We start from the raw sequence: 26,255 nt of genomic DNA, 5'->3' as shown, positions 1-26,255 counted from the left end.
TACATATGGTTTAAACGTCTATAAGTACAATAGTACAGGTAAGTAATTTATAAATAAATAACCATATTGGAGTTATATGCTGACATTTACTCTACTTCTGTAATACTCAACTTGATTTTTCTTTTTTGAACCACTGGGTTAGTAATTTATCATCATTTTAAGTCTGTGTCCCAGAGAAACTCTTATGTGTGGCAACCAGGAGATATGTACAAAAAGTTTATTGCAGCACTGGGAATAACTTCAAAAAGAGAAATAATTCAAATATCTATCAAGAGACGAATAAGTAACCTATAGTATATTCTCATAATGGAGTAAAATAGAGCATTGAAAGTGAATGAACTAAGCTAAGCTGAACTCATCCTGAGTTCAGTCTTAGAAAAGATATGTTGAAAGTGGCATGATAACTTGTCTCACAGTTGTAAGCATCACAGTCATACTTGGAAACTGCTTTCCAGAGTTCCGTAGTGTAGTGGAAGCAGTCAATAATATGGAAGTAGATGACTTAGGATTGCAAACTTTATTGAGTCACATTACACATCTATGAATTTAGGCTTATAATGTTTTGCTCATGAAGTGTTTTGAGCTTCAAATGAATAATAAATGTAAAATAACTTTATAAGTATAAAATTATTTAAATTTTAATTGTTTTATCTGGGTCAATTTTATGCATATTGTATCGACCATCAGACTTCAACTTTTCACAAAAACGTTCTAAAGCGAAGCATCGGTTCCACAAATGTCCCTTGTATATTTAAAATTTGCAGATTCTTCCAGAAAATTTGCAAAACATTCTCAGGAAAAAGGAAAATATTATGCATACAAACATGCTTCCCATAAGTATATAATGTTTGAAATTTAAGGGTCAAAGAGCACATTTTAAAAGAACTTCCTCTAAAATTATCCACTTCTTAGACATGATTTAAAACCTATTTGTTTTAGTATTTTCCCTGTCCATATGCAGTTTTACGCTTATAGATTAAGTGAATAATTTTTATCTTGATTTCCTACTGTCAGCTTTTCCATTGTATTTCTCCTCTTGTTTTCTGTGAGTTACATAAATGAAACTGACATTATTGCTCATATAGCAGGCATATATTTTACCCCCGAATGCTGCCTTTTTGCTATTCAGTGTATCTGGATACCGACAAATGCTAAATGAAGTTTGACATGTACCCCTAAGAAACAAAACTTATAAATTGTGGCTCCAAAGGAAACCTTGAATAAATAGGACACATTTGTGTCCATCCAGGCTAACATCCAACATATGCTTTAGCTTCCTGATGATGAGACAGGGCAAAATAGCCTCTAGGAAAGTTTGCAATTGTTTATTGCTCACTTGACCAGCATGTATTAAATACCAGGCTTTTATTCTCTTATAATTAGTTTTTTTTTTAAGAAAATCAAAAGCATACAAAAGTAGATTTGATCAGGTGTAGTGTATGAGATAGTAATTCACATTGTACTCTGCATATAAAAGCTTAAAAACAGTGCTAAAATTCACCAGTAGAAGGGTATGTAGTGTATATGGTGTTTGAACAAATAGTTCTGGTGGGTTCACAGCAAGATACTTACCTCTCACACTCTTGTTGCTCAGTTGACCCTTGTTAAAAAGATGCAGGATCAAAGGCAAAAGCAAGTGTATCCAAAATCTCCATGCCCTCTTTCCTCCAGTTTATGCCTTCATCCAAAAAATCTTTATGGAATTTCCATTTTCTAAGCACTGTGCCTGGTATTAGGGCTAAATGCGCTAAGGACAGAGTTCTTAGCTTTCAGGTTTTGAGAGAGTTCACTGTGTATATTCCAAATATTGGGCCAAACACATGATCCTTACTTCGAATAATGTTTTGCATTTGTGTAGCAGAGTATGGTTTTCAAAACATTTTTTTCCCATAAATTGTCTTAGTTGATCAAACTCAGCATATACACTGGAATGAGATATCATGATCCCTATTTCCCAGGAGAAGGGGAAGCAAAGTTAAATATCTAGATCAATATTTTGGACATGTGGGGATGTGAAAGTAATTTTTTTCCTTGGCTAAAAAAAAAAAAAACTTTAAAGATTATAACATCATGGCTTCTTTCAGCTAGCATTAGGTTTTAAGTCCATTATATGCTTTAACAAAAAATAGCCAAATATTGATAGTTCAACAAAGTATATGCATTTTTACTAAGACATATGCAGAAGTAATGAGAATAATAAAATGAACTTCCGGTTTCAACACATAAACTCATGGCTTAATTTCATCTATACTCCTATTTGCTACCCTCCAGCCCCCAGATAACAAATATTTCATCCATGGATATTTTGGTCTGTATCTTTAAAGTTAAGAAGTTTCTTTAAAATACAACCACACTTAAAATGTTTAACAGTAATTCCTTAAGGCCAAATACCTGGTCATGATCACATGTCAACTATAGTGTCATTACCTTAATTTTCTCCTGATTAAAAAATAAACCCATAAAACAAACAAAATCCTAGTTAAGGTTTATATATACCAATTCATTCTTTTTATAATAGGTTTCCCATCCCTTCCCTTGTTTCCTCATGGTTTTGTTTAACAGTTCCCCTGTATTTCCCGTACATGTTAGACTTGTCCCATTAATCTGTTGCTGAAAAAAGAAACAACACCCAAACTTAGTGCCTTAAAACATCAATGGACTCTCTCAGAGTTTTGAGGATGGATGGGGTTAGCTGGGTGTTTTTCACCTGGGATCCCTCCTGTCGTTGCAGTGAGTTGGTGGCTGAAGCTGGAGTCTTCTGAAAGCTTTCTTACCTACATGACTGGCTCCTGGGCTGAGAAGGCTGGAATAGCTGGGGGCTGGTCTTGCATCTCTCTCTCACTGTGGCTTTTCCACACAGCTGGGTTGGACTTTTACATAGACTTCTTATGTGGTGCCTGGCTTACCCCAATGAGTACCAAGAGACCAAGTCTCAAATGCAAGGCTTCTTCTGACCTAGACTTGAAAGTCACACAATGTCATTTCTACCACATTCTGTTAATTTAAGTGAATCACAGGGGCATCCCAGATTTAAGAGACAGGACATTACAAAAGCAAGAAAAATAGGAAGCATAGTTTATTGGAAGGGGAGGAGGTGGGACATCTTTAGTGATAAATTACAAGGAGGCTGGATCAAATTGTTTTGTCAAAAAGATTTTATAGGTGGTGGTGTGAATTTCTATCACAAGTCTTCTTGCCTCTGTTTTTAATCAGTCATAATTATTGCCTAGATCAATTTCAGTATGTCATTAGAGGTTAAGAGGTTAAAATGGTACTTCTCTAACTCTGTCATTCCAACTTCATTTATTAGTTGGAATAGTTATAATTTCACTGTATCGACTCTTTGCCTACCTTGAGGTACATTTTTGTATAAAATTTCTGGATAAATGCTTGATTCTTTCCATTTATATGCTAGTTTTCAATAATAATGAGTTAGTTTTCTGTTATCCTCCAAATGTGATGAGATTTTTTTGATTATAAGTTAAACTCATGATTTTAAATATATTTGATTTGTGTCAATCTATTAGAGTTACTGATGTTCAAACTACTCTTTTCTGGCCCATGGACACCATCTCAAATTGGTTCCTGAGCCTTTTTTTTTTTGCGGTACGCGGGCCTCTCACTGCTGTGGCCTCTCCCGTTGTGGGGCACAGGCTCCGGACGCGCAGGCTCAGCGGCCATGGCTCACGGGCCCAGCCGCTCCTCGGCATATGGGATCTTCCCAGACCGGGGCACGAACCCGTGTCCCCTGCATCGGCAGGCGGACCCTCAACCACTGCGCCACCAGGGAAGCCCTCCTGGGCCTTTTTGATAAGCTGTCAATGGTCTACGATGACTTCTGTGCTATCTGCTATGACAAGATAATCTAGGTTAATCTTGTAACTTTCCTGACCTAGACCTGGAAGCAGCCATTTCTCCAATAAGCTTTGACTCCTTCCTGTGGGGAACGGTAATGAGAGCATAATCTATTTCCTACGGATGTTCATTGCTACTGATTGGTCATTTCTAGGTTTTTCTGTAGAAAGAGTTAAGAAAAGTTTTTTGCTTAAAGAAGAAAAATATGATGAATTCTTAGACATAATTATACTTTAAATTCATGAGTACATGGCTTTTATTTAATCTCTTCAATCATACCTCCAAAAATATTATTACTGAAACCAGTTTAAGATTTTTGTTTTTTGTTGTTGTTATTATTGTTTTAGAGTATATGCCAATGGGAATATATAGATAAATTACTGTCTTTTAAAGCTACTTTACATAGTGTCTTTCAGTGTGGTTATGCCATCAACTCAGTACATAAAATCATTTTAATTTTGCTTTAGATCTTTAGGGATTTACCTTTTTAAAGCTGGGCTTTTAAAGAAAAATTTATGTAAAATACAGGGCTTCAAAGTCAAAATGAAAACAAAGACTATTCAAATGAGGCTAGCTTCTCTCCCTGTTCACTCCACCACATGTCCTCTTTTTCCTTAAAGATAACATTTTAAAAAATATAATTTTGGCATATCCTTTCATTGTGTGTGCATGTGTATGCATATGTGTATATTTTATGTACCCTTTTATTTGCTCCCCCTTCCATTTCTTAGGTAATAGTAATACCTTGCTCTTTTCACCTAATACAATGGGTATTTCATTCCTTAGTAACATAAAGAGCCGCAAAGTTTTGAAAAGGTGAATTTAAAAAAAGATCCAGGAACCAAATTTCATAGAGTTAAATTTTATAGTCATGTTAGCTGCTTAGATCAAAATATATGTATTGTCACAGCCTTAGCCATCAATAAACCATATTTTTAAGTTATTTTTCTTTTTACAAGTGAAAATTTATTTTGTTTCTTTGGACACCACAAAACAATGGCATATCTACTCGTTTTACCTGTATAGGGAGATTAAAATTAGGCTGTGAGTCTCAAATGCTATTATTGTCATTATTCTCTGATTTGTTTAAACTTGCTAAAAACCTAGTATATATCATCTGCTTGGGTCGAAAGCCAATCTTCAGACTAAATATTCATGTTAATTATAGTCTTTTAAATAGATGGATCTGTTTTATACCAATACATGAAATTATACACTTCTTAGTAACATTTTATTTTTATATTCTTTATATTAATAGTGAATTAAAAAAAATTTTAGAAATGAAACTAATTAATCACAGTTTACAGTTAAGACTTAAAAGTTTGAGAGATTTTCTACTTTTGTTTTAGAGACATTGGGAAAACAGACTCCCAAGAAATGTTTATCAAAGCTTAAAGTAACTATCCAGTACAGTTGTCTCAAAGTGGTTCTCCTTCAGAAATATAGTCTCTTAGATCATTTTTGGAAAGAAAGGGAGAAGGAAATAATTGCCATTGGAATATGGGGAAATAAATAGGAAATTATAAAGGTATAGTGATTGGTCTTCAGGAGCTGTTTTTCTTGCTACTTTATTGTATGACACTGTAACGCCTCACGGATCTGTCGACACAGTCTCCAGGTACCCACTGATCTACCCACTCTAACATGTTTTCTAGAATTCTTTCAAGGGGTTCAAGAGTCTTTGCACAGATAAACATTTAGAAAAAGGAAGAAAGAGAAAAACAAGAGTCAAATCCATTTTTAATTGCTCTGCACATGACACACAGCGGCTTTCTTAGTGTAACAGAAGGCCAGGCTGGTATCTACCCTCACAAGAAATAGCAGTAATAAAAGCATCTCTTCAATTAAAAACCCCCTATGTTAGTTTCAACTAGAAATTCTACAACCAAGCCCTGGTAACGTAATATAGAAAAACTGAAAAAAGGCATTGGTACATAGTTCTTATAAATGAAACCTTGGTAGATTATATTCTCTGGTGCCAAATAAACCACTATTTTCGAATGTAAATTTCAAACTGGTTTCATTATTACTGTTAATACTTATTCATATCACACTTTACATTAGTAAAACACTCCTTAGATCATTATATCCACCCACAGAAGATATGAACCACACAATCACTTACTTTAAAACAAACTCAGCTTTGCACATTAAATACACACACACACACAACTGACTTCCCACACAACTTGTATAACTACTGCTTCTCTACTATCCCAGACCAAAGAGGTAGTCTTGCATTCACTGGAAAAGTATTACCAGTGTGTAATTTACTGTCTATTCAGAAGAATAAGTCTTTGATTAGAAAATGATAAAAGAGCACAAGGATTAGATGAGCAGCTGTCAGGTTAAGAACAAGTCAAATAACTTGTACTTTATGTCTTTATGTCAAAGATGATTAATACACAACCCTGAATTGACTTGGGATAGGCAACTCCGAAGCCTCTCAGTAAACCAGAAACTTCCTATTTCCCAGGTGTTTTAAATTCTTCTCATTTTTAACCTGAGGAATACAGTAATGAGTGGGCTTAGGATTTCATGCAGTTTTCCCTTTCCTTACAGAGGACAAATTGTGACTGAAAGTCAGCCGAGAAGAGGCTCCAGAGGGTTCTCTCTCTCTCTCTCTCTCTCTCAATAATTTTTTGTGTGCAAAACATTGTACCTCAGTAGTTAACTCAAATCTGTTTTGGCAAAAGAAGGGGTGTAAATACATTATTATTTAAAAAGTAATCTGAATACCCTCAGGATTTACAAATCAGACAAATTCACTACTCTTGTCCCCTTAAGAGAATAATATAAACCCAAATTATCCTTTTCAATAGTTGCCTCTTCAAAAAACATTAAAAAAAATAAATAACAGTACACGGGGGTTATAAGAAACATGTTTGGTGTAAAGCAAGATTAATATGTATTTTTATCGTTTCCCTCTATCTTCTATTTGTATATTCCTTTTTCTTGTCTCTTTTGGGTAAAACTCATGTCTTCACGATCCTTCAGTATGAATAAAGAGAGAAGAACATTTCGCCACTCAATTATGTCTATTTTTTTAAGTAGCAAAAGATCTTATTTAAAAGGAGCCAAGCGTAAACATTATTAACACAAATATAATGAAACAAACATACAATTTAGAGTAATATTTACAATATCTAAATACCTAGATGCAGTTAAATACCTAATTCTCTGAAGTTTATTTTAATTTGCTACATTTGCTGCTTAACGTAACTTTGGCCCTTTCTCCTCTCCAACCCCGACAAAAGTGAACATCATTAACTTACCCCATACATTTTGATTTAGACTTTTGTCTGAAACTTATCTTCTCCCCCCCACCCTTTTTTTTTTCCACACATAAAAGCAGTCATTTTTATTTGTGTCTTTCCATTGCAGGTTCCTTATATTTCATGGCAGGAGGGGTGGGTAAACTTAGGTCCCCTTTTTGTTATTCAAGTATCTTCAAGCCTTTGAGCGCATGTGATTGTTTCTGAGGGCCTTCTGTGTGCTGGGTGGCTCTCCGTGATGCCACCCTCCCCCAGTGCTCCCGGGCCATCCGATTGTGAGTAGGTGGTCTTCCCTCACTACGTGCACATTTTGAGCTACAAATTTCAGACTATTTACTCCTCTTAATTCTGTTTGAATTATGGCATTGTAAGCATTTTTCACAGAAACTGAACTTGAAATTTTAGAGACACCACAGGGGCCTGATCCTGTCAGCTCTCATTGAAATTGTTCTTCTGACTGCAACAGCAGCTACAAAGCAGAGAGCAGTGCCACCCAGAAACGAGGTGAAAGCAAGTCTCAGGAATGAGGAGCAGAACCAGCAAAGTGACAGGAACGTAGAAGGCTACTGAGTAGTAGAGAGCTGGGGAGAAAAAACATGCTCTGATCTCCACCTCTGCTACCCGTATTTCATATAGAAATTGTGCCTTGTCTACGATGGGGCAGAGGCACATATTAAAACCAGGTGCCATGAACGTTTTCCTAACTCGCAACTCAGAGAGACCTATGGCACTGCGTGTAGGGTAGTCAATCTGAGTGAGAAGATCTCCGTCAGCGTGTGAGGGCTGAAGGCGGCCTTGGGGAGGTTCAGTTACCCCAGACCTTCAAATCCATCCTCCAGCTCCACAGGGAGGGACGTTTCCAAGGACTGGAGAAAGCAGCAGCCACTGAAGCATGGAGTGCTTCTCTCCCTTGTCCAGTGGATTGTGACCACTCTCATTGCTTTCAGGTTTCCTTATGTCCAGGATCCTTTTGTCCAGAATAAAACAGGGGTCCTCCAGAAAACTCTGTACCATTGTAGCACTGAGGAGCCCTTGGATCCACCCGGGTGGTCTCTGTATGTACGTTTGACCAATCTATGAAAGGGAAACCGTGAAAAGCCTTATTTTCCATCAATGCATGAGCTGTGAGAGCTTCTGCAGAAATGTTGGAAAATGGCTTATAAGCAGTAGTTGAATTTCAGCCTCATGTTTCTGCTGCTGAAGCTGCTCCTCCCAAAACTGCAGGGCTTCTTTTTGTTTTTCTGTACGTGGGCCTCTCACTGTTGTGGCCTCTCCCGTTGTGGAGCACAGGCTCCGGATGCGCAGGCTCAGCGGCCATGGCTCACGGGCCCAGCCGCTCCGCGGCATGTGGGATCTTCCCGGACCGGGGCACGAACCCGTGTCCCCTGCATCGGCAGGCGGACTCTCAACCACTGCGCCACCAGGGAAGCCCTGCAGGGCTTCTTGACCAGCCTACGTTTCACCTCATAGCCTTTGAGTCCATCCGGGACTCAGATGGGAAAAACATAACAAACAAACACATTTCCACGTAAACACTGCTGAACTTCCTGATTTCTGATTCTTGGGAAGAAGCTGACTGAATGTTGACATGTGTTACCTCTGAATTGAAGTGTGCCTACTCTAGGTCTAGGCTTAAGCTGTATGATTGTCACGTCTGTGTAGACTGGAAAACTGAGTACCAGCCCTTTCTAAGGTTTTCTTTTCATTAATTCTGACTTTCTTCATCAAGATTGGCCTTAATGTATTAGTCTTGGGATTTGCATAGCAAGTTGAAATAATGTGTAGATTCATATGTTTCTAGTTAGGATAGTATTCTTAGTTTTTTTTTTTTTTCTACGACTAGCAATTTTATTTATTTATGTATCTATTCAGTAACCATATATTAGCACCATGTAAAATCCAGGCAACTTGATAGGTCCTGGAGATACACAGAATAATGCAAAATGTTTCTTTTCCTCCAAAAGCTCTTTGGGGAATACAGACACTGAAATCAATGGTTTGCCAGACATGTGAGAAATTCTACAAGAGGCATATACCTAAGGTGGTTGTGGAGACCTAGAAAAGCTTCCGTAAGGAAGCAATACTTTACCAAATTTTAAGATGGAGTAGTATAGCTAGGTGAGGTCAGTGAGGGAGGATGTGGAAGGACATTGTGGCCAAAGGCATGAAGGCACACGGAGTACAGGAAGCAGTTGTATAGAATGTGAGCATCACACTCTATGCAGTGTGATGTAGAGGTGTGGAGTGGCAAACAGGGCCAGGATCCTGGAGGATCAGGTATACTATGCTAAGGAGTTAAGTTTGAATTCTGTAGGCAGTGGGCATCAGTGAATGAAAACAGCATCTGATGCAGGGAACTCAGAATCTAGGGACCATATTTGGGTGGTTAATGGGAGAGTCTTGGATGAGATTTTATGCTGATTTGAAGGAACCCAGGCTGAAAGAGAGGTGAAGAGGTAGGAAAAAGAAGGCATAATACACGGAGCAGTATCCGTCTCCTTGCTCACAGTTCCTTGACAACTCCAACTTTCACTGACTAGATTTTCTTATATTTTTGATAGTTGTCTTTGTGGCTTGGCCTTTTTATTTACTATATACGTCAGCCCTTTCTGGTCTTTTGTTAAATTGTCCTCAGTTTGGAAGTGAGTTAATAAACTAGTGTCAAGTGGTTTACAAATTCTGTTTTAAGAGAAATCTAGGTTTTTTAAAACTTCGGTAATGTGGGCTTTAAAAAATCCGTAACTGCCCAACTGGCTTATGTCAACATTTTGGAAAGAATATCAGTCTTTAAAGCAGTGTTAGAGATATAAACCCTTTGGGGGAGTGAAGAATGCCTGGTGCATGCTAATTTTGTACTTATCCAGGTGGAAGAGAGAGAGGAATAGCCAAAGCTATAGATAGAACAAAGGGATGTCACCTGCCACCTGGTCTCAGTGTGGGCTTAGCTCTCCTCACTAATTCCGTATCAGAACATCAGTGGTTTAATTATTTATTTCTAACCTGTATCATATTAAGATCTTACTTTGACAAATCGCATTTTGACTTATAGTCTGTGCTTTTGGCGTGTGCTTTAATAGCATTAGCCAACTCTAGACACATACTGAATTCATTATGTACCTTATGTATGTAAGTAGTAATACTTCCTTTTAATGAACATACGGTCACATCAAAGTGCTGTGGGGTTGTTTTACAAAAGCGTCTTTGTGCAGTGCTCCTGAGAAGTTTTGAGACATATGTTAAGTTGAAGAACTAATATGCTGCATTTTAAGTTGTATTTTAATGGAGTAATATATTATAATCTGGCCCCTCAAGGTGAATAGCCTGTTTGGGTCTTTGATTCTTAGGCTTAGGTTTTTAATTAGAATTCAATATTTTTGACATTTAAATTTTTTATTTGTGATCAGCTGAACTTAAAGCTCATAAAGTAAAATTGACTTTGAATTTGTATCCTGAACTATGGTATTGATAAAGGATAGATGAGTGACTCTTTTTCGTATTTTCTATAGGCGGTAAGACGTTCACAGAACCTACTCTTACAGATAGCTATATGTGGCAGCACTAAACCGTGGCTAGATCTGCTAAACTGTTTTTTACCCTTAAAATATGGACACCCTTCAATAACTTTTGAGGGCAGGGCTCTCCCAAGGCAGGTTGGTAGAAGCAGAGAAGTGAACCAGGAGCAGGCAGGCTCAAGGTGTAGCCTGGCTATGAGCAGTCTTCCAAGGGGAGTGGCTAGCAGTCCTAACCACCTGTCTCAGCTGACTTGGCAACCCCAGGACTCATCCCAGTCCTATCAGTGTGCGGGAGACTGATGGTGGGTCTGAGCAGGGAAGCAGTTTTCTCAGTGAAGTGGTGCTCCGTGGAGTCAAGTGCATGGCAGCATGTTGAGGATTCTTTGGGAGAAGGGGGAATCTATGGAGGATACTAGGCATCTCCTTGAAATGGAGAGAGAGAGGGGCCAGTACTTGAAGGAAGAGCAAGGCAGAATGTCAGAGCTCTAGTCAAGCAAGCTGAGATGAGAGCAGAGTTCTAGTCCAAGTAGGAACATAGAGTGCAAGTCCAATATTGGGCAGGGACTCTAATGCTTGGTGTATATGGCAGGAGAGACTGCAGCCTGGTAAACACCAGGGATTCCCTTGTCTAGGGAGGTAACAATTTGTGGGCAGATTCTAATTCTGGAGGGATGGGACTCCTCGTATATTGTCACGTGCCATCAGGATTAACTCAGGGACTGCTTAGGGCTGAGCCTGCAAGTTGAAGGTTGTCAGTAATTACAGCTGGGTGAGTGTACCTTGACCATCTCAGATAGAAACTAGTATGATCTCTCTTTGACATTAACCACTGACTAGCATTTCCAGGAAGACTTTTGAGAATTGCTGGGAATATGGGAAAGAAACTCTGCTCGCTGGAGCATGGTATTGTTTTTACTTCTCATTTTAAAACTTTAAAAAGTGAAAACATTACTAATACTTATGGTATGTCCCAGCCTTGTATTTAAGAGTTGAAAGTAAAACTAATAAATGTATTTTCAATTTGGTGGGGCATTGTGTAGCATCTAACTTTATTTTTTTATATTATAAGAAATATTAGCAATGTGAGGGTGTGGTTAGTTTTTGTTCGTTTGTTTTTAGTTAGTGTTTTACGTTGGAGTCTTGCTGCATGTTACCGTGCTCCAGAATTTCAGAGACAAAAGGAACATTTTTTGACATTCATTGAAACCTTTTTGGTGAAAAATTTGTTTTAATGGTACTATTTAATTTTAATTTATGTAAGAGTTTATCAGAAATGAGTCCATAGCCTATGTATTGAATCTTTTCTTGTTTAAACTCTTAAATATTTATTGAGTGCAGATTTCAATCAAACTGTGTAGAATATTGGAAGTGTCTTTCTCTAGTACAGGGGCATTGATTAGCTCTATTGTCAGTTTATTTTCCCCCAGAGAGGGAGTTCTAAACAACCATGTTTTATTGGTGTGGAAAGTTTGACAACACGTGGCAGGGTAAAGGAAACTTCACATGAACCAGATTAACTATACATTTGTCATTGGGAGCCCCATAAGCATAATGGTGATGGTGGCAGCAAAAATAATCTTCCTTTCCTTCCCTCCATCTTTCCTCCCTGCTTCTTTCCTTCCTCTTTCCCATTTTAAAGCTTTAATTCCCCGCCCCCAGCTTTTTTTAGGTATAATTGAAAAATAAAATTGTAAGATATTTAAAAGTATATAATGTGATGATTTGATATACATTGGGAAAGTATTCCCTTCATTGATTTATAAAATTTTAAGTTTTTATTATCAAAGCTTGCAAACATACATGAAGGAAAGTAGGATTTTGAACTGATGTGTACCATCTCCAGCTGTAACAATTATCAACTCACGGGTACTCTTATTTTATCTATTCCCTCCCTCCCTCTCTTTCCCTCCCCTCTCTCTTTTTTTTTTTTTCTCCAAGAGCAGAGGTCAAATCCCTACCTGCCTCTTATTTTGTATGCGAGAATGGTTTTTATATTTTTAAATGGTTAAATTTTGTGGCACGAAATTACATAAAATTTAGATTTCAGTGTCCGTAAAATAGAGTTTTATTGGAACACAGCCATGCTAATTCATTTAGGTATTGCCAACAGCAGAGTTGAGTAGGTCAATAGAGATCGAATGGCCTTTACAGAAAAAGTGTGCCATCCCCACACCTAGAACACTTGAAAGCACATTTAACTGATAAGGATTATTCTTTATTTTTTTAATAATTTAAAGCTACCATGCCATTATTATACCCAACTAAATTAAAGAGAATTTTCAATGTCATCTAATACACTGTCCATATTCAAATTCTATGAGTTGCAGATTGGCCAGCCAGAAGTTGAAGTATCATTGAAGGTTAGAGCAATGAAACAAAACTTTTTTATGCGTGTGTCAGGAAATGGGTTGTTTTCTTTTACTTAGAAATGAACATTTTCAAATTAGATAATAAAATGCAGTTATCTATTTTCTAGTCTTTTGAACAGTATGAACAGTCATACTGAGTCATCACTAAGTTACAACTCAAGCTACTTTCTCAAAGTAGAAGATCTTTTTTTCTTACTATGTCTAGTCTTTTTTTTCTTGGTTGTGTTCATCTTTCCAGAAGAATAAATCTGTTGGCTTTAAAAATATGGCTAGAGCATCTGGCGTAGTGTTTGATGTGTGTGGTTGCAATATTGACATAATTTCATTGATAACTACATTGTGTATAAACTTTCTGTTCCTGTTCTTTTTATCTTGGAGATGTCAGATATTCTACTAGCTGTTCGCAGGTAGGTCGTGACATTAAAGGAAGCTCCCTATTAAGCTGGTTCTCACAGTATTTGCACCTTGGTCTTCTGCCTCATCATGTGATCTTGGCTGTAAGCATTCAAAATATCTATTTTTTCACTTCTCTCAGGGTGATAAGGCTCTGCTAAATTGATGGGCATTAGCTGAATGCACAGACTATCGAATTAGAAATTGATTACTTTAGACAACAAATGTTTTAGCACCCACTACATGCCTGGCACTGTTGTCCTTCCTGGAGGTAAATCAGTGGTGGTGATGGTTGCGGTGGGTAGAACTAAGTCCCTGCCCTTAATTTATTAATTCCTGGGAGAAACAAAACATCCGTGTGGCTCACGTGAGTCATCCATGACTCATGATTGCTGTTAAAAAAAAAAAATTTCCAGCAGGGCAAACCTATTTAAATGACCAAATTAAGATCAGGATTTTGCTTATTTAGTAAGTAGCAAGTTCAAGCAATAGCAATTGGATATTTTTTACTATAGTTTGAAACAATATCTGTTAAAAATATATTTGTAAATTGAATCTGAAAGTTTTGTTTTTGTAGTTACAAAGAGAATTAAATTCTTACTTTTCTTCCTGTTTTGGAGTTCAAGCCCCAAATTAAGTTTCTAAATAAACATTGAATCTGGGTTGCTCAGAGGTATTATTCTGAAAACTGAGGAATGCTTATGATTTGGATAGCAAGTAAAAGACTATCTCAGACAAAAGGAGAGAGGGAAGGTAAGCTTAGTAGAAGGAAATCTTTGTTGACAATAATAGCTTCATTCTCACAGTGCTTCCCAGTTTACAAATGCTTCCTTGTACGCTCTAACCTGATCATTTCAGTGGCAAAGAAGTTGGTGTTAACTCTGCTTTGCAGGTGAAGAAACAGGCTCTGCCGGGTAAAGGGATACGTCCAGCATCAAGTCAGTCTGTGACTTGCTGTGTCCTGGACTCAGGCATTCTGAGTCTCCAGGCGCAGGGCTCTCCCTGGGCTGAGAGCCTGCTTTTCTTGTTCATGTGATAGTACACATTCTTTTCAATCAGGACATTGGGCTCTGGTCAGACTGATTTGATAACAACTTGATAAGGTGTAGAATCTTCCCGTGATTAGAGACAGAAATCTGATAAGATACAGGACTCACTTGCAACAGATAAAGCTTCTCAAAAGGTTGCTTCCAGTTAGGATTCCCCAGCTGGTTCTTAGGACACGGTTCCATGTTCTTTATTATGTAGCTCACACTCAGAATCACCCCTGGGGCAGGCGGGGCCATTCCAGTGGGTTTGTAAAAAGTTGTGTGCATGCACTCACACACAAATGAGGAGACGGGGCCCGGGAGATGGTCCTAGGTAAGTGAAAGGCATCGCTCACTTTTGCCAGTCCTTTTATGAGAGGTCGACTGTTTCCCATTGAAGGCTTTCTTTTCCTTCGTTATAGAATTCGACTCTCAGTTGGCTTATCTGACACTTTGGGATGGCAGCTTATAAAATTGGTAGAGCTGGAAGGAACCAGAGAGATCACGAAGTTCCACTCTGTGGCTCCCGCAGCGAGGAAGCTGAAGCACAGGGCTTGGGACTGGCCCAGGTGTTTAGTCACAGGCAAAAGAAAAATAAATTGGTGACTTAAGGAGAGAAAACCTTTTTGAGAGGACCTGAACAACAGGCAGCGATGCTGGGAAGGCTGCTGACGATATAGATAATGGCAGTATCCAAAGCCGCAGGCGCGATCCTGTCCCAGAACCGGTGCACCAGAGACGTTAATGCTGATGGCCGCCCCTCGTGTCTCGTTCTGCCATCGCTGTTGACGCGTCTGTCCCCATACCCCTAGTACGGGATGGTGCCGCTGTTCTCAGGCCTCCACCTCTGAATTCTCCGTGTCTGGTTCTCTGGGTCACTAGCTCTAGACTGAAGTCTGTGTGGGGAGCATCTGATTGGCGGAGTGGGGTTAGAGGTCCGTGTGCGGGGGACAGGTGGACTCTACCTCTTGCGAGGCTTCTGTGATGGGGAGAAGGGGGGATGCTGGGAAGCAAAAACAAACAAACAAAACCCAGACAGTCATTTGTTACAGAAACACATCCAGTTTGTGGCTATCTGAGGCATTAGAACTTGGATCTTTTGACTTTTCCCAGTTTATAGCAAGTGTTGATTTCCTTGGTAGAAACTGGCAGAGGCTCCCCATTTTTAAAAGAAAATGAAGTCCTCTGGAAGAAGACTTGGTGATTCTGATATTTCCAAACACTCTGTTATGCTGTCAGTGCTGTTTTCCTTCCGGATTGAAACTCACTCCCCTGTCTTCCCATCCTCGATGGCACACAGAAAAGAATACCTTGCGCATCAGTGGTAAAACGTAAAGAGAGAAAGAGAAACAAAAAAGAGCAGGCAGTGTTCAGGAATGCAGAGATTAGAGATTAGTTGTCAACACATTCCAGGAAAAGCTTGCCAGATTGATGAGCAAGAAACCATTTAGAACTAGAAAATGTACAGAGCTTTCTTTTTGTTTTTATTTTTTAAGTATTTGGGGCAGTAGTGATATCTTTTAATTAAGGTACAAAGTGGTCTTGACTTTTCAGTACATTTTTTAACCTTTGAATAATAATAGTTAATGTTTATTGAGAACTATGATGTCAGAACAGACACTCCCTATCTCACTCCTCGACCTCTGTCAATCCCATTGTCATTTCCCCTGTATAGATGAGTGACTAGCACCTTAGATGAAGCAACTAGCGTGAGGTTTCACGGTTGGCTGAGATGAGGCTTGAACTTCAGTCCACACTCCTATGAACAAAGCATTGCAGATCTTCCTGTAACATAAGAGAGAAAAAGAGGTATGTCTGGAGCACTAGGCTTGGTGATATTTTAGGAAAACTGCAGAGGAAAGAGAAAGGAAAAGTGCTCAGAAATGGAGAGACTTTTTGGAACTTGCGACCTTTCCAAGTTGGACTGTAAACTTGCTCTTGTTCTCAGAGTCCTGGGATAGCTGAGCCAGTCCGTTTCAATCTGCTCCCCACAGTGATACTTAGCTCACTGACTGGCACATAGTAGGTGTTTAATAAATATAATTGTTAAAGAAATAAATCTCAAGCATCCTCAGGTCAGTTATCTTGGGTTAAGATGCCATGCATTCCAGACGGCCGCTCTCAGTAAAGAAAGACCCTTACCCTCAAAGGTGCTTATCAGTGACTTTGGTGCATCTCACAAACGACTAAGGAGGATGACCTGTGGCTTTAGGCCACAGAAATGTATGGTCTGTAAAAGAGTCTCTATAGTGTGTCACACTTCCTGACTTTTCAACTTCATTTCATTTAATTTTTGTCACATTGCTCCTTTTTCCTTTTTCTTCCTTAAAAGTATAAAAACCTATTTTTGACTTGTACTAGAGAGAGAATTAATTGTTCTGCATGGGAGGGGAGGGGGGTCTTTACCGTAAACTGATGTATAGACATTTTTGCGCAGATGAGAGAAAATGAATACCCAAAGCATTCTGTTGTTTGAAGTTTAAATGTGGTTTTATTTTTATTCAAAATGTAGCTAGATTCCTAAGTATCTGAAAAGTAGAAAACTTATTTTTCATTAGATTCATTTAAAACTTTTTCAAGAAAGGAAAGCCCTGAGGGTATAGAAACTTTTATGTACTTAAATATGTCATGTCAAGGCCCTTCACAGTGTTTCGGTTTACACGGGGCCAGAGACCACAGATCCACGCTGATTGCTAATTATTCAGGTTGTAAATAGCTTATTCGAAAACTTAGGGGGAGACAAAAGAAAGATGAAGGAACAAAAGGCCTGTGATAATGAAAAGGATATTGTGAAGAGAAGGGCTGGGCAGAATTATGATGCAGGTCACATTCTGTGCCTGTATTTAATTGTACCTTTGTATTTAATAATAAAAATGATTACATGCTCAGGGCTAACAGGTGTCCCTTCCTGAGAACTGTAGTATGGATAAGTGACAGCAAATTACTCCAATTCATAAACTTTGAATATTATGCTTTTGAGTATCACCAGTCTATACTAGAAGACATTTCCTGCAAAAATGTACATCAGCCCAGGAAGATTTCTAAACCTAATTCATGATCAATATTGATATGTATAAACTATAGGTGACTGCTTTAAAGTATGAATGACAAAAAATCACTTTGCAGACACTGTTTAATCAAATGTAGTTGTGCTAATACTATAGTCACATTTCTGATAGTTTATGCTTCATATAAGCTTTGGATATAACTGCACATTAGCAGTGATTAAACTTTATAGGTGGTGGTCTTGCTATTAGGACTTAATCTTCCCTGCATTTTCTCTACTTCTTGCTTATCTTGACCACTTTTTCTAACTGCCCCGCCTTCCTTAACTCCCCAGGTTGTTGCTCTCCCTGTCCCCTATTTTCCCTTCTGTTGCCGTTATTGCAATTTGTAATTGTCTTTAATTTGTTTTACTTGACTTTACCTGTCTTCCCCATTAGAATGTGGTTCCATAGAGCAGAGACCAGGGTTAGCTTATTTTCCCTACTCAGTGGGATCCCTAATGCCTATCATCATGCCTGGCTCATAATATGTCCTCAATCAATATTTGTCAAAGGGATACGCCACTTGCTGTTCTGATCATACATCAAGCCCTTGCTTGCTTTAACTTTATCACTAGCCTTTTTCTTTTGCTTGTACTTTGACCAAAAAGTTTGTGGTAGAAGACATCCTGTTTCTACTGTCTGCTGGGTAGCTAGGTAGAGAGGCCATAGTCCCTTGGTTCAGTGGAAACCACAGCTATCGTGGGGGTAGGGTTAGGGGTTAGGGGTTGTTCCTAGAATCTGTAAGACCTGAGCACATTTCCCATATTTGAACAATCTCTGACCTGGGATTGTGTTCTATAATTCATTCATTCATGCATTCATCAAACATCTGAATGTCTACCAGGTAGCAAATGCCATATTAGGCACTGGTAAAGCAAAATTGAATAAGATGTCCTCTATCTTCTAGGAACATGTTATTAGAATCAAGGTGCCCTAGGCCTGAAACTATGTCTGTTTGGGTGTCTGTTGTAAATCCAGCTCCTAGCATAATAATCCCTGGCACATTTAAAAGCATGTAGTACATATTTGCTCAATAAATGAGTGAGTATTGAATGCAATTATTTAGAAAATAGTTTGTGCTGTAATGAGGATACGTACATAGTGCCATAGAAGCACAGAGGAGAGAAGGCTGTTGTGTCTGAGAGGAGTCAGGGAAGGTTTCCTGAAAGAAAGATGAACATTTGAATAGTTTACCAGGAAGGGTAAGATGTTCCATGGAGTAGGGATTCCATGAGCGAAAAGTAAGAGGTGGGAAAGAGCTGAGTTTTATTCGAGGATGAGCTCTTTGGTCAGCCTGGAGATTTAGGGTGAATGTAGGGGGTGGTGGGCATCAAGGCTATTATTAACTTCCTTATTCAGGTACCCTATGCACTAAATAGCTCTTGTGCCACAATTTAATCACCTACCACCATCTATTTATAGCATTTCTATAGGAAAATTAATTGTGTTCTGAATAGCCATCTTAGAATGCAGTCTCGAAGATAGAGCCTGTTTGTAAGCTGGGACTGATGTTTTTAGAAAATTGGCTACATTGCCTGTATAAGTTATCTGTTGCCACAATTCCACATAACAACCATAAAACCTAAGCAGCATGAAAACGATTAGGATTTATTGCTCATGCACTGGAGTGTTCATCTAGGTGGCTCTTCTGATCTTGTCTGGGGTTGGCTCAGCAATTCTTCTGGTCTCCGCTGAACTTGGACTCATGTTTGGAGGTTCAGCAGAGACTCACTGTCTGTCAGCTGATGTAGGATTGCCTGGGCTGGGAGGACTGGGGCAATTCACCACAGGCCTCTCATTGCCCTCCTGCTACCAGCAGGCTAGCCTGGGTATGTCATTTTCATGGCACTGGCAGAGCCTCCTTTTAAAATCACATCTACTAACGTTCCCTTGACCAAAACAATTTCACATGGCTGCGTCCAGAGGCAAAGTGGGAACCTACACTGTGAAGACTCTTGGCAATGGGCATGGATACAGGGAGGGGTGAAGAATTGGGACAATTTTTGCAGTAGAGTGTGTGGCTCATAAAAGCTAATCAAATCAAGATTTCATTATAATTCTAGGTCTAATGGAAGAATACTATTTCTCATTTTATTTTTCTGACTTCCTTTACACAGCACCTATCTTTTGGTCTTCATTAATCCCAATCTTTTTTTTAAACATGCTGGGCCAAAGTCAGAGAAATCAGAAATGAGGAAGAGATTGCAAGTAAAATCTTGAAAGAGAGAGGTAGCTATTGAAGAGTAGCCATTACATGCATTGTATGATTTCAGAGGCTCCCACCCAGCTCCTCTCTGTTTATAGGACGCTGAAACCCAGAGGAATGCAGTGCATCACTTCCATTCCCCCAACCAGGTTAGTGACTCACTCAGAACTTATGACCCAATCATCCCAAGCCCAGAGCTGTGTCTTGTAAGGTACATTCTCGCTAAACTGTTTCATGCGTCTCCCTGATCCCTTCCACTCCTCACACAAATAATCGTTTTTATAAATAAGTTAGTTTTAGGGGAAATTGCATTCTGTTATAATTTACGTGAAAAGTATGTTCTCATTTGACTTTTCCTTTTCAAGCGTACTCATCGTATGTACTTAAACCAGAATTTAGTAATCCCCTTACCCAAAGACACATACACACACAAACACACACACACACCTATTATGCTCTGCCTCTACCTGCACTCTTCCCATGAGAAAGGAACATTTTAAATATAATGGTTATATTAAATCAGCTTGGGTTTGGTGTGTTAGCCTTTGAATTACCTTTGCCAGACTGTTAAGAAGCTTCAGAGAGGTCATTGTGTCACTCAGTGTCAGTCAGAGACAATAAAGCATGCCCTGTGAATTTTGTGAGAAATGGGATTAAAGCTTTAGGGAGGTATTCTTTCACACTAGCATCCTTTTTCCCTCTGCTAGAGATAACCACATGATTGCATAAGACCCAGGTCAGGGAGGTAGAAGGAAATACTCTCAGCATTTCCACAGTGGCAGCTTTTTATTGATGATAAAGTTATGGATGGTGTTATTTTAATTAAGAACTAACTTTTTGCTAACAATTAAACTTTCTATATGGTTTCTGGGTCCATAGATTGGTCTGTGGCTATCTATGTAAATGGCCATTTAACAGTAGGCTGTATTAAAAGAAGATTGTACGTAGGATTTCAGAGCATCATGGAATTTTAGATCTGAAGGACCAGGAAAATGCCAGCTAATTTGTTACATAGGGTTTTTTCATATTTACTCATTCTTCATACCTTTTATACATTCAATGATTGTTTCTCTTTTTTCAGCTATTTTGCATGTTAACTTTTGTCAAACTTTGAAACCCTCTGAGGAGAACTATATTGCTCTGTCCCCAAAATATTTATATTTGAGGCCTATCTTATAGAAAATTACATCTTAAAATGTTTTTCACTTAAAATATCTCTCACCATCCTGGGTGCAAGGCCATTGCGGACTACGGCAAAATCCTTCTCTGCCACTACTGACCTTCATCTCTTTGGTGGGTAGATTTCATATTTTGTTTTTCTAAACAAGGGAAAACAGTTATAGTTCCACCTCCTATGTGCTTCCTCTCGTCTGAGTTGTAAGTTCAGTACGTGCACATATGTAAGATTTCAAGTGCAAAAGGAGAACAGAGTAGGAAACAGATTTTCACAGTCCCCGTCTGGGTCCTTGCGTAAGTGCCAACGCAAAGCTATTCACTGATCAGTGAATAGTATCATGTTGCCTGGCTCTAAGGCATTTGAAAATCCAAACTTAATAAGCAGATCAATTGGGTGGGGGAGTTGAGATTATTGTATGGCATTCCAGTGACATGCAGTGTTGTCAAAACCTTTTTACTCCAGAAATAAAATTACAGGAGGCATATAGATACCTTTCAAAATGTCAGGAAAGGGAGTTGGGGGGGATTTAGTTAAGTATAGTGAAAATACACCACTTATCACAGGAAGCATGCACTGCGAGCATCTGGGTATCTCAGGGTAAAGGGTGAATTTAATGTGGGTCGGGGAGGGGGAGGGGGAGGTCTGCCCTGAGTCCAAGCAGATAAATGAATTAAGCTGAGTGTCTGCAAAGAGGGGACTTCTGGGTAGAGGTGTGAGCTCCTGGGCCAAGAGGGAAGTCAAATTACTTAACTCCTCAATTTTTAGGAGCTTATAATAACTGTGTTTGTATTCTCCTTCAGAGCAAAGGGCAACTTGAGGGTTAAGTCTTGAGGGAATCATTCATATCCATTTCTATTTCTGTCCCACTTATTCAACTTATATATAAGGGCTAGTTTGGGTTTAAGTTAAGATTTTACACATTTCTGGGGTTTCCCTGCTCCCTTCAAATTTATTGCCACCAACTTACTGATGTCTGAAATTTGTTTTTAACTTGAGACAAAGCATTCCATTCTATAGTTAGAGATAATACTATAAATCTATAAGGACTATAAAATTTTATATAATTATGTAAGATTTCTATAAATCTAGATGACTATAAATAAACCTGTTTATTTAACACATCGAATGGAATTTGGCTAAACTTAACACTTACTGGGTACCTGCTCTGTGCTTGGTACTAATGAGGAAAGGAAAAGATGAACAAGTAAGACCCTGCCTTCCCATGAACAGGCTGAGGAGACATGGAAATCATATATATAGTAATTACAGTGGGATACTACTTCCAGGAGAACCGAGATCTCCCTGTATCTTTCTCACCACTGGGTTCCTTGCATTTGTTACAGTGCCTGACTCATAATCAAGGCTTATTATTTTTTTTAAGTCGATGGGTACAGGGATGACTAGTATCATAAAGACTATAAAAATGGTATGTACAAGTTCCAGTGTTGATGCAGAAGGTGGAATGAACAACTTGGCCTTGGAGGGATGCAGCACAGATAAGGAGAGTCTTCATGGGAGATATTGAATCAGCTCATGAGAGAGGAATAGGGGTTGTCCGGAGCTTCCAGAATGGTTTTCCAGCCAAAAGAATTAGTGTGGACAAAGGCAAGAAGGTGTGAAGTGACATGGACGTTCAGGGAGTTGTAAATAATTTAACAACCCCATATAGTAGAATAAGGGCAGTAGAAGAATTTTGGCAGGTGAGGGCCTTCACAAATAAGTAACACTTTTGATTCGAGTCAAGGCAAATGCTGCTAGGTATCAGGATGGGCATGCAAAATAAGGACCAAAGGAAGTTGTTTCCACCTCACACTTTTAACGGAGGTTTATGTTGTTTACCTTCAGATGTATTGGAATTTGGAAGCTAATTAGGGAGGTATGTCTTAGTACAGAAACAGTAGAGCTTGATGAACTAGACCAATACTGCTCCAATGAGATTTTATAATTTAGAAAGGTATTAAAAGAAAGATTTTGTATTTTCAAAAGTTAGAGTTTCATTACCAGATGATCATGTGAATAGATAATACCACTTTACAAAGGGATCTGTCATTTAATAAGTGGGCTTTCTGCCTGGTTCCTTTGAACAGTGACATCATATAAGATTTAAAATAGTTGATTTTCACATAACTTTCCAGAGAACCGTCCTGTGTGTAAATCAAGGCACACTTGGATGGGTGAGAGTTCCCCTACCATAGGAACATGACTTGGATTTCTTGTACTACCCGTAGGGTGTTTCATTATTATGTACATAAATTCACTAGGAAGATCGGGTGGGATGAGTACTTCCTTCCGTTTAGATGTGTAATCTCTTTAGTTTAAAGAGAAGATCTATAATGGAGTTTTTATTTTGTTTCTTTGGACTGTTTGTGAAGCATATTCCAATATTAAATGAGCCCTACGTGAATAAAAGTGAGTTTCTTAAACTTAACTTTAAATGTACCTACTGACCATTATCATCTTTAGGGTTGTGCTGAGTTAAAATTGATAGAAATGCTACCCTTCTTTCTTCCCACTTGTAGTTCAGCTGCTGCTGCTGTTGTTTTCTTCTACTTTCATTCTATTAATTTTTGGATAAAATAACTCCTTATTTTGCAGGTTGAGTTTTAACATACGTTCTCCACTTGATAGAGGCTTTAATTTTGAGGGAAAAGTCCTTGGCTGATTGCGTTAGTTTAGCGGTTCTAGAATAAGATGTTTGTGGGGAGGGGTGGCAGAATCCTGTCATTGATTCTCTCTTTGTAACTGTGCCCTTTTAGCTAGAACCGATTACCTGTGTAGTGCTTCTGGCCCTGTGCAGACTGAATCACAAGGAAGAAACTTTACATAAAACATTTATACTAAATGTTTGGTATGCTGGCAACATAAATCAACAATAATATCCATTATAAATTCATCCCTTTATCAGTATTATCTTGATAGAACTGATCCCAATGTGTGGGAATTTGAACGCTGCTTCAATACATCTAGCCCTGGGTAATTAATTATTCAGGGCACAGAGAACCTGGCCCCTGTGCTGTAGAGTAATTCTTCCTGGTCAGCGTTAACTCCACTGGCAATAATAAATAGAAAAAGTCTCTAGTGATGCCAGTATTTTAAAGTGATTAATCATCTTTCCCCCCTTCACCTCCCCCTTGGTTTTCTTTAACTAGGATTTTTCAGCAATAAATCTTTAACAATACAGGTAGGAATTGTTCTGTAATTAAATTTTGCCCTGCTTAATTTCTTACCTTTATGTACAATTAAAAAAAGTGTTACATTTTAAGGGGCTCTGATCAAAATTCAAACCAAGAAAAATCCTTTTATAGAATACCGAGAGATTCTCTATGAAAGATTAAGCTCTTGATTTTGAATATTAGATAGAGCACATATTCATAAAAATTGTTCATCAGCACCACTTGGGGTGTCAAATATTCTGAAGTTTTGAATTGCTTCACTTTCTTGCATACAGGTTGTCTGTATTAGGAAAAGTCTGACATATACATATGTTCCCAAACTGAGAGAATAATTACTTATTTCTTAACTTTCAAATAATTGATGTGAGCTCTGTAGGAAAGGGAGATTTTTCGTCCTTTTGTGGTACACAGACTGCACTTGCAGAAATGGCAGGTAAATGCCTGACCGAGAACACCCATGTATTTTCAAATAATGCCCTATAGAGCTGACCAGCCATCATGTATATTCTGGGAGACAGGGACAGATGTGACATATCTGTTGTGACACACTTCTGTACCACCAGTCTGTGGCTCGAGGTGACTCCTGTCCCTCCTCTGATGCTTTCCCTTGCTGCAGGACAACACAACGACGCACGGATGAACCTTGCCATTGCTCTCACTGCTGCCAGGTATGGGGCTGCCACGGCCAATTACATGGAGGTCATGAGCTTGCTCAAGAAGACAGACCCCAAGACAGGGAAAGAGCGCGTGAGCGGTGCGCGGTGCAAGGATGTGCTCACAGGTATGCGAAGGCTCAGGCAGGGAGGGATTTCTTAGCATCGTGCCTTGTCTATATAAAGACTGAACGATCATTTTTCTGTCACTTCTCTTTTATTGAAGCGAGATTTCGGAGTCCTATTAATTATATTCCTTATTGTCAACAATGACTGGTTTCACGTGAAAATTTTCCCTTGTAGGACCTGGCAATTTTTCTTCTTTGTGTTAAACAATAATGATGATCATGATCATAATAAATGCCCACAAAATTCCCACAGCTCTGAATGCATTCTGTTTTCTTTACAAAAACATGTTATTAAGAAAACTCACTCATGTGCCAAGTTTCAAAGTATCATTTAGGTGACATAAGCAGTGCGTTTACCTGTCGTTAAAGTCAATCACTTTAACTTTGGTGAGATTTTCATGCCCGTCCAGTTCTACGGCCGTGTGGGCGAAGTTTCAAAATTACATCATTTCCTTCAAAACCAGCACTGTGAAATATATCATCTCACAGCAACACTGCTCACACATTTGAGTTTTAAGGAGAAAGCGGCTAATTTACTCACTTTCTTCCTATTTGGCACTTTAATGCCGGGCATTTTGCAAACTAGAATGAGAGCTGAAATGAAAAGGTGGCATGTTTTTCTTCCTGCGGTTTGGACTTGGTTTCAATAAATTTACTCACATGCGAACCTTTTGTGTGGCTTCTCAATGACTCTGGTTGCCCGTGTCACTTAGTGTGGCATACAGTGTAATCCACCATAGGTTAAGTTAAGAGACGAATTAATAATCCAAAGCGTCAGTGAGCAGAGAAACAAACAGGCTGTGTGATTGACGCTGCTTTCTTTCACAGGGGAGGAATTTGATGTAAGAGCCAAGTGTGTTATCAATGCCACGGGACCTTTCACAGACACTGTGCGCAAAATGGATGATAAGGATGCCGCAGCTATCTGCCAGCCCAGTGCTGGCGTCCACATCGTGATGCCTGGTTATTACAGGTACCTGTGTTCCCACTTGGCCATCATCGTCAGAGAACGAGGGATGCAAGAAATGGTCTACATGTATTCTTGTAGCACACCTTTCTTACTAATAGATGGTCTAGCTCACTGTTCAAAATGAGAAGAAATGAGTAAAAAAAAAAACAACAAAAAACTCTTCCAAAGCACAAAATACAAACCAGGCTTGTGTATTTCTTAGCTTTTATGGCAATACTCCTTTCTATGAGTTAGTGATTTGGGATCTATTTTTGTACTGTTTTCAGTGTACTGATCGTCAAAGGCTAAGCCGTACTATTTTTGAATTTAAATGTTCATTAAAACCCTAAAAATAATTTTTCAAAAATGTCCATAAGGGACATTTTCATTAAGACACTAAAAAGTTAATTTTATAAAATACCCAGATTTGCTTATGAAGAATCTGAAAATGAGGACCCCCTCAAGTATTCTTGTTTATAACTTTTGAAAT

The 26,255-nt window shown here is 38.7% G+C and overlaps 1 protein-coding gene across 3 annotated transcripts in view; it reads left to right on the top strand.

Annotated features, from left to right (window-relative positions):
• GPD2 (glycerol-3-phosphate dehydrogenase 2) overlaps window positions 1-26,255 on the top strand; it is a 133,544-nt gene that overhangs the window by 74,224 nt on the left and 33,065 nt on the right. For all 3 annotated transcript variants that reach the window (XM_060152862.1, XM_060152860.1, XM_060152859.1), the window contains exons 7-8: window positions 24,652-24,816; window positions 25,645-25,789. In XM_060152862.1, the coding sequence (XP_060008845.1) occupies window positions 24,652-24,816; window positions 25,645-25,789 (310 nt within the window). The remainder of the gene's footprint in view (window positions 1-24,651; window positions 24,817-25,644; window positions 25,790-26,255) is intronic.

Source organism: Lagenorhynchus albirostris, chromosome 6 (assembly GCF_949774975.1).
Source record: "Lagenorhynchus albirostris chromosome 6, mLagAlb1.1, whole genome shotgun sequence".
Taxonomy (NCBI): Eukaryota; Metazoa; Chordata; class Mammalia; order Artiodactyla; family Delphinidae; genus Lagenorhynchus; species Lagenorhynchus albirostris.
The sequence above is the reverse complement of the archived record's forward strand: the minus strand, read 5'-3'. Positions and strand labels throughout refer to the sequence as shown.